The sequence below is a fragment of the Lissotriton vulgaris genome, chromosome 9, assembly GCF_964263255.1.
Source record: "Lissotriton vulgaris chromosome 9, aLisVul1.2, whole genome shotgun sequence".
Lineage (NCBI taxonomy): Eukaryota > Metazoa > Chordata > Amphibia > Caudata > Salamandridae > Lissotriton > Lissotriton vulgaris.
In genome coordinates, this window is record NC_141697.1 from 465554942 (window position 1) to 465572346 (window position 17405).

Sequence of the window (17405 nt, forward strand, 5' to 3'; positions counted from 1 at the left end):
AGGATATGTATACGGTTCATGGAGGCTTGCAGGTTGCTTTCACCCCACTCGAGCAACATTGCCGGGTTTGGTTTCTCGAAACTCGGGCCAGTAGTATACGCAATCCGAGTGGGACCCTGCCCACTTCAGCATACTTAGTTCAGGGACTTGTGTTCCCACCATTTGGTTATCTCGGCCTTCATTTTCTTCTCTAAGCTCTTTAATTAATTGTACATATCCTCATTAGCACCATTGTTGTCTTTGTTCGCATGGGTGCTCACAGTAGTAGTTTTCGTAACGTTGTCAAATAATGCATCCGCATTTACTTCACGTTCTCGTACTGCGTCGTTAAACATGTTAGCCTTTTTCTGACCCAAGTAAATTACAGCCGGCACTTTTGATGCAATGGCTTGTGAAAAGAAACCTTCCGTATATGCTTGCCGCTTACTGCCCTGTCCTGCCAATCGCTGTCTTCACTCACCGTTAATATATAATGATCTGAGTCAAGTATTGGATTAGAATTTTATCAGAGGGGAGAAGCATAGTTGTGTTGAAAAGAAGGTCGCCTTACGAGTTCAATGAGGTATTTGTACGTGGAGGGGATTATTTGCTTGCTTTCAGAAATCACTCCGAAGACCAGATTCTAGAAACGGAGTCGTGATATAGTGGAATTAGCTACTGGATTTCCTTAAAGAATGTAAAAAGAAAGAGGGATGCTGGGACTAAAGATTTACAACATCATCACCTTTTTAATGTACCTGGAAAAAGTTAAATGTTTAAATAGCGATTGAGTTCTATTTGATTGTACACTGAAAATTTGTAAACTGCATTATATGAAATTGGTATTAATACCTGTAAGGCAATGTTATAAGTGCCTTTATAAAAGAAGTATTTTTTTATAAATTCTTAAAAGCAGCTTGGATAAAATTTCTAGATGAGTCCTCTCTGGTCGTTTTGAAGTGATCTGTGATTTAGTAGGTAATACTGGCCAAGGAATAACATAGATAAATAAAGTGGTGTTATGTTTGGAATAAGATGGGCCAGTAATTGTAAATATTAGGATGATAGATTTTAAATATATTCATATTGTAATGTTAATAGTAGGTATTTTTCTGTGGCGATCAATGATGGGACGTGTTCAACTGAGTATAGGGTAATGCTGCCCACCACATGACAATGGAAGAATAATAATATATATTATAAAATAAAAAGCAGGCTAAAGGCTTTTTATAAAAGAGAGTAATTGTATTTATTTAAACAAGTCAGACCTGGATACAGATCTCTATAGAAAGCATGAACTAAAACAACCAAAAGCCTTTTCAGTATTCAAAGCAATTTCAATTTCCATCTACTCAGACCACGTATTGACACTACAAGTCGTTTTTAGGTCTTGCGCCTAGCGTCGTACTGCGCAGCAGTGTCGCGCAGCACAAGACATTTAGTGAGTGAAAAACGGGGTTTGGGAGGCTGACCTAGGAATCGCACAAGCTTGTGCGTGTGCTTTTCCTTTAGTGCTACCCGATTGGCCTTTGCATGCGTCTTTTTTTTAAAGACTGGACGCAATTGGCCACAGGCGGGCGCATTGCTCCGCCCATGGCCTATTGGTGTCTATTACCTGCTTGGTGCACGTAATAGACACCAATAGGCCATGTGGTTTCAATTATAGTTCCCAGACACAGGTGCAATAATTGAAAGCACATGTCTCGCTGTGGGGCGCGCACCATTCGCGGGATTGTTTTGTTTTTGGATCCATTTCCCAAGGAAGCAAGTCGGGCTGGCCTCTTCTCCATCGCACCAGGCTCCGTTCAGCAGGTGCCCGGGCCGTCAGGGGTCCGATGGGTCAGAGTGTGCCAGGACCTTCTAGTTGCTATTGAAGTGAGAAAGCGTGCTGCTCTGCCCTTCAGATTCGAGCCCGCAATCAGGTCTGGAGCGTGTGCTGACGAGCCCAGGCAACCTCTAAATTACCGAATATTGACAGCTTTTCTAACGTCGAATATCAACTCGATCTGTGACTCTGCGCTGCGGCAGAGTGCTTGCCTTTCTAATCCCTGTCCTTCCCACAGTGCTCTCCCATTTCCCAAGGTATGGGTTCGTCCTTTCGTATTAAGGCAGCCCCTTGGAGTGATGTGGGTGGTGTTTGCCTGGCACACTGTCGCCTCATGTGGCACGGCTCGACTGCTTCAGAGAGGTGTGTCCAGCTCTGCAGAGTGGAGGGAGTTCTGCAGACGGGAAAACAAGCCTTGCTTCTTTGAGCCGAGAGAGTGCCAGAATTTATTCTCATCTCTGAACGTGTGGACCAGAAATGCAGGGCAGCCTCGTACTACCCTGCAGTGAGCTCAGATCTTCATTGCCCTTCTTGAAACAACACAGAGCGCTGCCCTAAAGCACCCCATATAAATGCAGTTCAGGGTGCCATGCGTCTCCACCACTGCACCCCTTTCCTGACCGTGGTTTCCCCGCCAACTCTTGTGCCAATATGTAAAGCGATGGATAGCACAACACCTTTATATTCAGTACTGCTGCTTGCTTACATTTCTATGTGTCACCTTTGTAATAAACGTTTGTAAAGCGCTTGCATCACATCTAACACTGCTGCGCTTTCACAGTGCTTTGTTCTGCAGTAGGTTTACCTTTTTAAGGTGCAGACACAAGCGTATATTTTTCAGATTGTTTAGGTGCCACTGGACACTGCTTAGCTTTTACAGCGCTTTGTTTTCCAGTAGGCAGCTGCAGCAAATACAATTGGGGCTGTATATTCAAACATGTAATAAATTTGTGTGCGACAATATATTCACCGAACAGTACAAAGCTTTCCACCAAGCTTTGTTTTCCGATAGGTTTGCCCTTTTAAATGTGCATACACGAGCATATATTTTTTACACTGCTCAGCTTTTCACAGCACTTTGTTTTCCCGTAGGTTTTTACAGATGCATACACACAAGCATATGTTTTTTGTACTGTTTAAGTGCCGCTGGATACTGCAGAGCTGTTCACTGCGCTTTGTTTTTCTGGTAGGTTTTTAAAGATGCACACACACAAGCGTATGTTCACTTACCATAGCATACCGTTCCACACATTACTCAAATGTACCTTTTAATGGCTCATGCATCCTACTCCTTTACATCTCTTTAATCCTCACAACAAACCTTTCGCAGCACATTTACATACGGCTAAACATCACCACACCATCTCCACGCATTTCTGCAGCACCTCTTGCTCACAGGCGCAGGGGTGCACGGGGAGGACAGGGGATTCCCTCCCTCCCCTCGCTACTCTACCTCCACCCTACTCTCTGGCATCCTGCATGGCTTCATCCATTGCTGTTTGCTCCTATGCGCCCCTTTTCCTGCAGACCTTTTAATGGTCACCAAGGTCCTTATAATTTCCGACCGCCACCTCCCCCACCCCCATGACGAGTGGTGGCAGCATTTGCAGAAAGGCCAAGGTTTCCCAATCCACCTGTCCTTTGGAGTCGTTTGGACAGTAGAGGCCACAACCCAGTTTTCAGTGCTTTCTCACTCCTCCAATGTCATGAGCCGTCGATGCCATGCCAGTTCACACCATTGATTTGTGAGAAGTCTTTTCCTTGCCATTGACGGTGCCCTGAAACCCCACTCCACCTACTCACTGTCCTGAGGAAGATCCCCAATGTTAGGTTCCGGAGGTGGCCTACGTTTTCAAGGGGGTCGAAACGTTGACAACTGCCCATTGCCAGTCTTGCCTACAGTACTTGCATTACTGTGATAATATATGTGACATGGCAGACCAGTACAGATTCAATGTACTTTAATTTCTAATGTTGTTTTTTGATTTGTGTCCTTCGGCACATGATTAATATGTGCTTGTATTACATGTGATTTGCAAACGTTTCCATCCCACTGATGGAGCAAGGTTTCGCACATTTAGCGGCTTGCTTGTATTCATGAACCTCAAATAACTTTAGCTTTGTAATCAATCTGTTTGTCTTACTAATATTGCACATTTTACACTACACGGGGTGTCCCAGAAACGCTTGCTTATGTGTTTATTAATCATAATACGCTTGCCATCTAAAATGGTCGCTGCTACGCGGGAATTTAGTCTGCGCATGCGTCGGTCATACCCATGTGATGTGACGTACTCGCAGTTCTGGTGGGAATTTGTTGCTCATGCGCAATACAGCTAAAGATGGCTGCTTTGTGTTCTCACACGCTCTGAGCTTGCATTACCGCTTTTGCAAAGCTGTTTGTTCTGCACTTACCCTAATGCAATAGTTATTATAAAGTAAGGGATATAGTATAGCCATTTCATGGTATACAGTGTAATCTTTTATTCTGTGTTTCTAAATTGTTTTCGCTTGCTTTTCATGTATCGTATTCTTTGGGCCTGGGAGGTGCTTACTACTCCATCTTTGAAGCTCGTATGGTACCAGTCACGTGACGCGCGTGCACCATTCGCGGCTTTCTCTACTTCCAAAAGCGATTGCTTTCGGTTTCGCGATCGATTTACTTGTTAACTAAGAAATTTAAGAAATCATCTCCCCTCAGATCTGCCCATTAGATCTGCTGCCAAGCTATCTTGAATGTTCCTCATACCAAATATAAAGAATGTTTTTTGCTACCAAGGTGCTGTTGTTTGGAATTCTATTCCATTTCAACTTCGACTTATTCCATCCTTGCTAAAATTCAGGTAAAGTTTTAAAAAAAACACTCCCTCCCTTTTTTTCTCACTGTCAAGGCTCTGTGAACTGTGCCAAGAAACCCCTTTGGAGTGTATGTTTGCACTTAACAAATACACTTAAATAAATAAGGATATTGAAAATGAGAACGTCTTGGAAGAGATGTGACATTACAAAATAAATCAGTGACTCGAAGAGAATCCTCATTGAAAATAATGGTAGGATGTTACATGGCGCCAGATAAAATACATAAGACGTTCCCAGGAGCGCACATGATTGCAGGAAGAGCTGGTATGCAGGAGGACTGCCAGATGTTATTGGAGGAAGTACTGCAGCCATAGAGTGCATCACTGACGCTCGCTGACCCGTTGAACGCAGTGCTAGCCCTAAGGCCACTATCAAGGAAGAGAATAGAAATGTTAATTTCATCTGTTTGTGAGTGCCAAGATAGTTATTGTGTTTTCGGAAACAACCCTAGGAGTCTTTCGTATACACCTGGTACGTCAAACACTGGGAAACAATGACAGTGGAGCAGCTCTTGAGCCATGTGTGGCAGTGTGGTAGCCAATGCTAGATGTTATGGGGCAATATTGTAGAGGGGTTAGCTACCCGCCCAGGCTGTGTGCACTGAAATATTGTGATTGATATTATAACCACACAGAGACATCCTCGCATAATAAGATGATTCCCAAAAGAGACCGATCACTTTGTTGGAATTACCTATCTTGAGATAAGGTATTGAATAAATGGCTGCTATCCTGACGGTGGGAGAGGGAGTTAACGACACGGTTTACTAGCTTCGTACGTTTTATACATTGGAAAAGTACAGTGGGGAAAGACATCACAATTGTGTCTGAAGTAGATTGTAAAGACTGTTGAATAGTAAATGTCAATAAATAGTATTTACATGAAAAATAACGTGTGTCCTGCCACCATCTCCTATCTCCCTTGCATCTTACAGCCACATTGACTTTGCCAGTGCTTGTTCTAGTTCTTTCCTCTCCAGCTCTCCTAGACTCCATACCATTTCCCCAGTAATACTTCTTGTGTCCTCTACTAGCCTCTTTTCTGAATCTCTCTTTCGAGTGCCCATCCATCTGTCTCATGTGTCAGACTCTTGTCTGCATCTCCCCATTCATTCTTCTTTCGCTTTTCCGGTCGCTCCTCTCTTCTTCTTTTACTTTCCCTCTCTTTCCAGCTGACCTAAGCTCTGTCTTCCGTCCTCTACGAATCTTCCACAGTAATCCTCGTTTTCTAGCTAGTCTTACACCAAGTTGCTTATTTCTGTACAAATAGGTGTGTAACCCACAAGTGATACATTTAAATCCTGCTTGTGTAGACTCGGCCATTCATCCTTCTGCTGTTGATAACATGAGTGTCACCAGATAATAGTATGACCTGTTATTACCAATCGTTTACAACTGTACAATTCTGTCATTAAATTTTATATTGAAAAAACGAGTACTGCCGACCTTTTTCTCTCCCTCTGGGCATCCCCCCCTTTTTTCTCACACAACCTCTTTTCTTTATTTCCTTCTACTGTCCCACCCACTCTATAAGTACTTTATCGGAATCTGTCTGTCTCATAATGAATGCCCATTGTTGCCACTTTGAAGAGCTGAATTCTAATCCTAGGAGTGGCACCCTCATTTGATCACATTGAGTCGTACTGAATGAATCACAAATCACAGCTGCTAAATCGCCAATACCAATATCCAAGATAAAAACAAAACAAGCATTTAAAATGCAATAGGTCTCGCATTATTAAAGTTTGAGCTATTGGTGTTGCATTATTTAGCAATGCCAATAGCTCAAACTTTAATAATGCGAGACCTATTGAATTGCAAATGCTTGTTTTCAAATGTAACTATCTGGTATCTACTGTTCCACTTCATCTGCTTTCCTTTACATGACAACCCACTTGGTAGCTTCCATTAAGAATTTAAAAATCCCTTATTTCATTTAAGAATTTGACTTGAAGTAGATCAGATGATTGACTCTGAAGTTGAAGACGGGCCATTATTGGGCCTTTTAGCTTTAGGGACACCACATATATATATAGAGAGAGATCTCTTCACAAGAATTCGATAGCTAACAAGTGGAGGAACTTTAAGTACTAAAACTTAGGTGCACCTATGTGAGATCTACAATTTCTTTGTTATTTCCCTAGCACATTGTTTGTCAGGTGGTATGTAACTAAGGAAATGAACAGTAAAGTTGAAAGGAAATCAGGGCAGATCATCCAACAATTATAAAAGTAATAGTTTATAAGAATAATTATTTCACAGCCTTTGTATTGCTGGGTAACAAGTGCTTGTCAGGCTGGCCAGTTTGACATGCGCACTGTAGACAAGTGTTGCCATCCTGCATTTGCAGGATTCCACCCAACCACCCCACCCTCGCTATGTACACAGTGTGAGACGGTGAGTTGGCAAATTAAAAAAAATGGCATTGGTATGCCATTTTATTTATTTATATTTGCCTGCTGCACTTGCAGCAGGCGGGCGATGCTCCTCTGCTTCTGAGGGGGAGCCGCCCTGGCTGCTGATAGAGAGGCCTGGATGGAAGTCCTTGGCAGAGAACATGGAGAATAAATGGAGGAAAGAGGCCTTCCGTTCACCATGCACCAGGATGGCAAGATAATTTGATTGGTTCATGGTGGTGTTAAAGGAGATAAAAAAAATCTGAATCTCTTGGTACTTAAAATTGGTGTTCACATAATTAGAGTCTGCAGAAATTCCCTTTAGACTTCAAGAGATAAAGACCTCTCTGCTTGCCCTATTTTTGAAAGTATGAAGATTTATGCTAAAAACGCATTTCCTTTTTCCAGGATTTCTACTGAAGTCTGATTATGCTGACACCTTCTATGCTCCTGAATTAGAGTACCTTGATAGATGACTCGATATTTGATTTATGTTTAAAAGAGATAAGGGTAGTTTCTTTATGGAGCAACTGTTTGTCTTAATCTGTTTCTTTATTTGTGGATATCACATTTCTGTATCTCATTCTGCTGTGCATCAACCTACTGAGATATTTCAGCGTATCTATTGCATTGTTATACTTATTGAACTTTCATTTGGCTTGCATATATACTGGATTGATCGGTAATCCAAATAAAACTCTTTAACTATATTTCATGATTACGGGTCCTTATTGTGGAGATCACATTGGCTTCACAAGTTAGACATGTATTGTTGATGTTTTCTCTCTTTTAATGCTTCACTTCAACTAACAAAAGTCCAAACTACCAATGGTGAAAATGTTTTAAGAACTTGACTACGAGACTATGTTGTAAGGCCCAGCGCTCTTCCAATATTATGGAAAATGAAAAGGCTGACCCTAAATATATTACTGCATATGAAATGATGACAGATGTTGGGTTTACTCGGCAGGGATAAGCTGTGTAAGATGAATTGGGTGATTTATTGTACACCAGATGGAGTCGCAATTTAGCCTAAAAATAAGTTTTCAGTAATTAAAAGTAAAGCAAGAGAGTCAAGAGTCTAGTTGTTCCAAGTTCTTACAAAAAGTGACCTGCCTATTGAATTAAAACATACTGTTAAACAAGATGTTTGGGATTTCAGAGGTAAAGTGATTGGATTGATAAACAGTGCAGAGCCAGTAAAAATTACAGTTAAACTAGATGCAGCTTAGGCCAGGACTCGACAATATAAACATTAATGAGACGCAGAGAAAGGAATGAAGCCCATAACAAACACAATGATAGAACTGGGTATCCTACAAGAGGTTCTTGGTTGTCCTTGCAACACATGTGATGGGTAATAAAAAAATAAATGGTAAATGGAGGGTGGTCCACGATCTTAGGAAAATAAATAAAATGTTAGTTCCATATTGTCCAGTAGTACCAAATATACTACTTTAGATCAAGTAGCCACAGTTCTTCCAGGTTGTTTGAAATTCATAGCAGCTGTTTGTCTTCCAATTGAGCAGAGTGAGGGAACTGTAATGGGCTATTCGCTGATTTTGATTGTCCATCATTTAGTCAACAGGTAGCTGATTCGCATACAAACTCGGTACATGACAAACGCCACCTGACAACATATGAGCAGACATTATTGGTACAACATATCAATACTTTAAATACTACAATGCTGCTGCCGATTCCAAAGAATTATGAAGATGATGAACCATGAATGCATTGATGTAACAGAATTGTGTACCAAACCAAGAGCAGACATCAATGATATTTCTCTTCTAATGGCAGATCTGACTTTGTGGGTGGTTCTTGTCTGAGAGACCATCAAGGAATACTAACAGCAGCTGGAGAATTTTGAGCGTGGGCTATTTTTCTGCTCATTGTCGCATTTATTTCTAATGCCTTTAAGGCAACTGATTTCTGATTTATTGAACTGTGCTTTATTTTTGCCTTATGTATCAAACTTTAATATTTTAATAAACCTTCACTGTTTTCTCAAAGTTGCTGATCTCAAACTTCCTTTTATGAATCAATACTTTTTTAGATCTTGCCTATGCAGAGCGCATAGCCATTGCTTCACTTTTGCAGGCAAAAACTTGCACGTGCTGCATTGCTTTCAATGGCAAAGCATGGACGTTTGCCTATTCTCTTGCGGGAGCGAACTTTTAAAACCATCTGTTAGTAATTAACAGATGGTTTCTGCTTGCTCCCGCAAGGGAAACCAGCGCCGGCCCCCTCCTCTATCCCCTCCCCCTGCTGCCCCCTTTCAGCACGAGGCACGCACGCTTGTTTATTTGGTTATTATTCCGGCTTGCTTAGCTAACACTGCAGGTCGTGCTCTGCAGCTTTAAGATACAATGAGCTGTAAAGTGTTTAAATGGCTATGTTATTTCCGCTTGGTAATCATTTTCCGCGGTTCGTGACTTTGCGGTCGGCGGCACTTCTGTAAGCAATAGCTCCGCTATTATTTTGCTCTTACGAAGCATGTTACCACGAGTATTTCACAATATGCTTTGCGCACTCACAGCTAGGACGGGTGATTATCACTGGTGCACTTTTGTGTTGTTTGGAAGCTGCGCACTTGAGCGCGTCACAGATATATGAAAATACGGTGGGGTCTCATAGAATCTGTTTTAACATTGCATCATACTTTTACATTTGTTTGATGCACTATTTGGCATGTGATTGTATAGCGAGCACTAAACAAACTTTTAGGTGGTGTGCTTTATACGGAAGCCAACGCTTCTTACTGACACATACAAGCATGCATGTGATAGTGTTACGGTGAAGTGTTTATGTTGACGGTGACTTGGGCATTTGTTTGATGTTAGAAGGCAATTACTATGGACTGTAGTTTAGACCCCTGCTTTTCTAATGCTCAATTTAATACTGCTCATTTTATTGACTCTGAAATATTAAAAGCAAAGCCTGCCGCTACTACACGCAGAGATATATTGCCATCAGACTGGGATTGTTGAAAGTATGAGATGATTTTAGCCCAAAAAACTTTGTCTCTAAAGGCAGTCTGGTTTGGCTCTTATACTGCCATTTGTAGCTTGAGACAGAAAGCCTCTTTAACTTTTCACATTTATTTAATTTTTCATTTATTTATTTTCAAGCATGAATTAATTCAAGGACACTGAAATTACACAGCAGTGAAGAGTGCGACTATATTGCAGGATTGAGTAAAGTAGGCAGCAAGGTCTGGCAAATCGTGCGGCATACATGCAGCAGAACCGCACAGTGTTGAACAGTATAGCGCAGTTCATATTTAATCAATTTATTTAGTGTCTTACTAGGAAATGACTTGGGAATTTGGAGTGCTCCATTGAATTGACGGTAGCTTTGAGAACCATGTCCGACAGTATGTAGTAATAGTGAAATATAAACACTTATAAGGTCCCAGAGGCAAGACCTATTGGCTATGCCAATGCTTGTTTTTTTTTCTAATTGACTGTATTTTTGCAATGTTGTTTTGAATTTTGTATTTAGCAACACATTGATTCACCCATTTTGGAGGTTAACACCGTCCCCAACCCCGCATCCAGGTGATACGATCATGCAGATTATCTAAGTGATAGCGTGGCCACAAAGTGCATGTGAAATCAACTGAACCAGTAATGGAGGCAGAAACCATTACATCCTGACTGAAGATGGCCTCCCTAGAGTAAAATTAATGCCAACAGTTCTTGCTACAAAGTCTTCATACCTACTGCAGGGTCAACAGCTTTGTCTTGTTCCTAATCTGGCTGAAACTCGAAAAAAGCGTAAGGCACTTTACCATAGTAGAAAGAGAATTTAATGGATTACTATCGCTACCTCACTAATGCAATCTCTTAGGCACCCCTTTTAGAGAAAACTGACAAGCTAAATGAAGAATAAGAACCAATGTATCAAAAGGTTTGTGGGCCGAATATGCATGAACATAACAATCAATTTCAGCAAAAGGCTGACACTAGAGGAGCGTCTGCCTTACAACATTTTATTTGCATGAGGTGTTACTGACTTCCTCCTATGCTACAAGACTGCACAAAAACTCTCCTGCGCAGTAATTGTGGAGCATAGCAGCAGTGGAATATCGTATCCTTAGAGGCAGACATTTAAAAAAAAACAACTTAACTATAATGATTCAGGTTAATTTAGTTACCTCTTTAACGGATACCTGCAGTTTAATTAAATATGATTTTGTTTATTCCGATTATTTTACATACAGCTCCACCAAACATTTTCAGCCATCCATTTAAGGCAACTATTACAGCAAAAGATCTATGTTACGTTAATATATGCATGTGTGTGTGGTAGAAAATTAGTTTGGGTGGAGTTTGTGCTACACAGAGCACCACTGTAAGGGTATGGTTGCTCTAGCAAGAGGGAGAGAGCACAAAGGTCAGATATTGAGATACTGGTGCTTCGGGGTTTTATTGGGTCCTTCGGGATTAATAATCCCACAGATCTCGTACATTCTATCTAGCCAAAGGGCACAGGCTCTGCAACAAAAAACACATCACATCATGACACACGGGCCTTCACACATCCTTCATTCTGCTATAACTTTAAGAGCGAGCTTCCTTTGACAGCAAATACACTGATTAAATGATTACCTGGGCGGAACTGCTTCACCACAACAAAGCACTGCCGAGTCGTATTGAAGATAAGGATCGAAACACTATGAGGAAAAAAACAGATAATCTGAAGAAGCAGCGACATTACAGCCAGCACAACTTTTTAAAGTGGATGCTATGCAAAAAAATAGCTGTTTTCCACCCATCATAGAAAATATTAACAAGCAACCCAGGTCAATTTGAAGACACATGCATTAGCGAATAAAGTTATAGACAGTAAGCAAAGCTTACAGGAAAAATATCAATGATTTGCACCGCACTGAAGCTTTTACCAATACACTTAGCTCTAAATGCGAGCCAATGAATTTTAGAAAGCAGCTGGGAAAGTAGCCCAAAACCGAAAGCATCCTCGAGAGTGCTTAATGGTGGTTCTTCTCAGGAAGAGAACAGTAATTTCATCTCTGCCAGAGTGCCTTTATCAACATGTAAGAGATGAGCAATAAAAATTCAGAACACACTGTTCTATATCATTAAAAGACATTATGCAAGACAAAATGACAAGGACTTTGATAAGGACAAATTCAAAAAGATGTTATTTACCTTCCTTATTAACAACGTCACAGAAATCCACTCATCTCCAGTTCATTCCTTAATCATATTCAAACATATTATATCTAGGTCCCAGCAAACGTTTAGATATGCCAGCTAAATTTGTGATATTCCCAAATTTTGCATTTGGCGAAATTAGTGAAATTTCAAAAAAATCCATTTGACTTTTCTTTTAAGTGAGTGAGCACCGGTCGTAAACCCACTGGTGCTCAGGACAACCTGGAACCATCTCCAGCCACAGTGGGAGTGTGCCGAGGATGGCTCCAGGCTGTCCTGCCACTGACCTGTGTGAGGAGCGCTTGTGCTCCCCCACATGCCCCCCCCCCCCCGCAACACGGATCCATTGGAGGGGCAGCAGAAGCGCTTCCACTGCCATTTCCAACCCCCCCTCATCGGCGATCTGATGACATCAGAATGAACATAGTGAGCTGACTTCATCAGATGCTGCCAGGGATGCACTAGAACCCATTTGATTCCAGGGCGTTTAGGAGAGAGGACACCTTTTAGGTAATCCTTCTCTGGGGTGGAGGGGGGTTAGAATGCAGAACACACTCATTGTGGAAAAGAAAGAGTTTTTCCTTTCCCCTTTCGTCAGTTTGTAGTGGATTCGTGCTCCACAATCCTGGGTTGGTCGCAATCGTGGAGCATTAACCCACACCGCTAGATCACCAGGGATTTTTTTTGTCTGTTTTGTTGTTTGGGGGAGTGGCCTCTTGGGCAAGGGTCGCGCTCTATGCGGCAAGATGTTAAATCCATGTTTCGGCCCACCTTAGAGTCTAGTTCGGCCTTTTTTTCAGCCATCTGTCCCCCTGGGAGGGGGGGGTCGAAATGCACTAGACGCTATGGCTAATATTTAGCAGATAATTGTGGGAAGAAACCCCTTGGGTAAGGGTCACTCCCTTTGGGGAATAATTGTTTTCGTATTCTGTCCACCTTAAAGGGCAGTTCAGTTAAATCCATAATTTGCCCCCCTCCCCCCTCCCCGGCTAATTCAGTCATTGTCATTTTTTCAGCCGATCTGCCCTCACCGGGGGAGGCGGAGGGGGTTGAAACTCAGTAGACACCGGGGATAATATTTGTGAGATATTTACGGCGAGCGACACCTTGGGCAGCGGTTGCTCCACTTGGGGAATATTTTGTTTTGCTATTTTGCACCCCGGAGGGCACTAGACACCCCAGGGCAGACAGACCATTTTTAGGCTGATATGCCCAGGTGGGATGGAGGGGAGGGGTTGACTCAAAAGCCTAGAAATCTGGATTAGTTGAAGAAGTTCTGGGGTTTCACTTTTTGGATGTGATTGATAATAAACCGTCACTGTATTCATATTGGTCTTCTAGCTCCTTGATGGCAACTTCTATATTTACTGCAACCATGAGTCTTGATCTGTAGTTGCTTCTGCTTCGGATGCTGCATTTTGTTGATAATGCTTCAGCATTGCCACAGGATCACCCCGATTGTGACCGGTCTGTCCATGATCATTTATTAGACCCAAACTGAAATCACTCACCGAAAAAGTGTGCAGTTGTAAAAACAGTTTATCGGTGATGGGTTTGAGTTTGGATTTTCGCTTTCAATACTCTTGCTTAAACATTTTTATTGACATTGTTGATAACATGAGCGTGCTAAACATTGAATATATTTCCCCTGTCTTACAACTTTGTTTTTAGTTGCCCCAAAAGAAGGAATCATCAGATCCCAAAATGCATCGGGCGTACATCACATAAAGAAAATAGTTTTGGATTGTAAAATGATTTTGAAAATGTAAAATGGTGGCAGCATTTAAGCCAATTTGTATTATGTTTAAAAATAATTGACAATAAAATGTATACATTGGTTATCCTGATTAATAATATATAATATTATAATACTACATACATGTAACGGACAGGACACATTTCAGCATAGCACACGATAACAAGTTTCCGATTAGATGAAACGATTTATGTTTTCGTTTTTTTTTCCATAAAGGTGTTTACCGTACACTTCCCTTTAGATTGAAAGATCGCCACTTTCTGATTACGTTCCTCCCACATCCCAAAAAACGAACTGTAGGAGATGTAGAGTCTGTGCCTGAAGAGGTGTGCGAAAGAATTGTTGTATGTACTGCACCGAGTGTCCTTCTAATCCTGATATATGTGTACCTGCATGTTTTAAGTCGTACCACACTCAGCTCAAGTATTGGGAGCAACCATGAGAGCAAAAGTGAACTGACTGGTCTATATTATTTTATATTTTTTGTTCAGTTTCATGGTTTGCGTTTTTTTGATTTATTTAACTATATCTGTTTTATTTGTAGTCATAGTTGGTTTTTCTTCTCCTTCTCCTTCAAACTGGTTTGTGTTTTCTTGTTTGTTAAAAAAAAGTGATGTTCACATGTGTAGACTGGTGCTTGGCTAGCGGTATGTGTAAACAGGCGCTTGGCTGGCGGAGTGTGTCAACTGGCGCTTGGCTAGCGGTGTGTGGACTGGCGCTTGGCTGTCAGTGTGTGTGGATTGGCCCTCGGCTGGGCGTGTGTGGACTTGCCCTTGGCTGGCAGTGTGTGTGTTTTGTGACCATCAGCAAGTCACTTAACCCTACACACACACAGCTACCGACATGCCAGTCCAAACATTCCACCAGCTTCCATGAGGTGGGATTTTTGTGTCTAAACTGGCATCTGGCTGGAGGTGTGTGCACTGGTGGCGTGTGTTGTTGGCCTCCGGCTGGTGGTGTGTGTTAGTTGGCATTTGGCTGGTGTTGTGTGGGCTACACACATTGCCAGTCATATGCCAATCCACACATTCTGTCAGCTGCCAGGCTGTGTGATTGTTGTGTCAGTCCTGTGGGTGCATCAAAGGGATAGGCCCTTGAATGCCGCTGTTTGTTGATGTGAGTGTTGCAGTGTGCAGGGCCCGCGGCTGGTGGTGTAAATCGTTTTGTGTGCATCACTCATGAAAGGTGCATGAATAGCATGTAATGTGGTTGGTGCCCTGATGTGGCTTTGCAACTCATGAGCTGCGAGTCATTGGTTCAGCATTAGGAACTTTCAATTATTAAAACTGTAAATTTCATTTTTGTGAAGTGTTTTCTTAATAAAATGTTGAACTTTTCACTCACCCTCATGCCAAATCCAACCTGTATGTGTGTGTACTTGAGGAGTAGATAGTTATGCAGTAATATTTCTCCTTTCTGTCTCTCTGCCAGGGTGTACATTGTCTTTAGGGAAAACCTACCAACTCTAGGTATTTAGTAAACTAGACACTAGATGGACTCCAGGGTGGCTTGCGTGGATCCCTCAAAGAATTGGAATCTGCTGGGAGCCCCAAATTTCCTGCCACCCAGAGTTCCCACATATCTCCTGATAGAAATGTACCTCACCTGTGTGGGAGGGCCTAGTGCCCGCAAAACAGTGGGGTCCAAGACGCAATGTGGCAACATCAACAAAAAGGAGTAGCTGCAGGTTTAGGGCCTGGGTTTGGCAGCCACCCAGGAAAACCTACAGAAGACCGTCATTTCTGAAAACTAGACACTGAGGGGAATACAGGGTGGTGTGCCTCTCGGGGGCCTCTCAAAGGTTTCCTACCCACAATGCCCTGCAAACCTCAGAATCTGACTAAAATTGCACATTTTCCTTGCATTTCTGTGCTGTATTCTTCTAAAATCAGAGGGAATCCACAAAATTCCTAGCACCCAGTGCTACCTCAAGTTCTTGGAAAATCCACAAACCCAATGCATCCCTGCAACCAGGAGGGTTTAGCAAATGTAATGGTATGTTACTTTTATAAATAGGGCATCGTGAAGAGAAGTTACAAATTAAAACGTTGCCACTACTGGACAATTTGTAGTACTAATTTAAAAAAATGTGTTTATTCAACAATTAGTTTCCTGGAGAAAACCTTGAGGCATTTACACAAATGACCCCTGCTGAATTCGGAATGTTACCTACTTTTCAGAAATCCATAGCTCTCCACAATCACCCATGGGTTTCCCAGGGGTTTCCATCACAAAGTGGAAGCAGTTGAAAACACAAAAACTAGGAAAAATGGGCTACCTCTTTGAAAAATGCCAAAACAGTGGTAAAAAAAATGTTTTTTGATTCAGCTCTGCATGTTTCTGAAAGCTGGGAAAATGATGATTTCAGCACAGCAAATCCTTTGTTGATGCCATTTTTACGGAAAAAATACACTTTTTTGCAGAGCACTCTTTTCCTATTTTTCCCCAAAAAATCAAAATGTAGCTATATTTTGTTTATTTTCTCAGTCCCTTCCAGGGGAATACAGAAACTCTGGGTACCTTTAGAATTCCAGGATGTTGGAAAAAAAGGATGTAAACTTGATATTGCAGAGGCCGCCGCACCCGCCCGAAGGGTGGGGGAGGCTCGAAGGCCGGCGCCATAACCCTCGTGGTGCCACCAGCGGGGAAAAACTGGTTCTGGGCGCTTCGATGCGCACAGGAACCAGCGGAAACGGGGTGCGCACCAGCCACCCGACCGGAAGTGACCTGTTGACCTGGCGCCCCCCAAAGGACGTCCAATGGTCAACCTGGCTTTGTTTGAACCCCCCAATCAGGGGGACTCACCTGAGGCCTGCATGGAGGGCTCAGGAGGATTTAAGCGACGCCGCCCTCCCAGCAGAAGCACATCGCATTCGAGGAGCTGGGAGAACGGCGCGACAGCAACAACGACTGAAGAACAACTGAAGAAGAGAGGCGACGCGGCGAAGGACGAGGCAGATAGACGGTGGGACTACGGTAGAAGATCCAGGTCATCATCACCGAGGACGCTTTACGGAGCGCGGCGCGCCGTGCCAGCTCCCCCGAAACAACAACAGGTAAAGACCGCGGCAAGCTCAGGGCTCGGGATAAGCACACGCAGTCAGCTGTGCCCCCGGCAGACGGCCTGACGCAGACGCGGGAAACTAAGAAGCCACACACAAGTGCGCAGAGACTCACGACATGTCGGAAGGCCAGCCGGACGAGATGGCGGAGGTACTGTTGAAGATCCGCGAGTTATCGGCCATCCACGGCGACGACTGGCTTCACCCCCACCTGGGCAAGGGGAAAGAGAACAGACCGGTTGAGCAGGCGGACGAAGAACCAGGGCCTTCCGCACCCAAGAAGCTGAAAAACACGCCGATGAAGAGAACATCGAAGAGGAACCCTCCGAGGAAGGTACGGCAGAAA

General features: G+C 42.8%; 1 protein-coding gene across 1 annotated transcript in view; it reads right to left on the minus strand.

Moving 5' to 3' along the window:
• The window catches only part of NUDT14 (nudix hydrolase 14), a 584870-nt gene that overhangs the window by 119756 nt on the left and 447709 nt on the right, over positions 1–17405 (minus strand). Inside the window, exon 3 of the mRNA XM_086937918.1 lies at positions 11675–11739. Within this exon, the coding sequence (XP_086794044.1) occupies positions 11675–11739 (65 nt within the window). The remainder of the gene's footprint in view (positions 1–11674; positions 11740–17405) is intronic.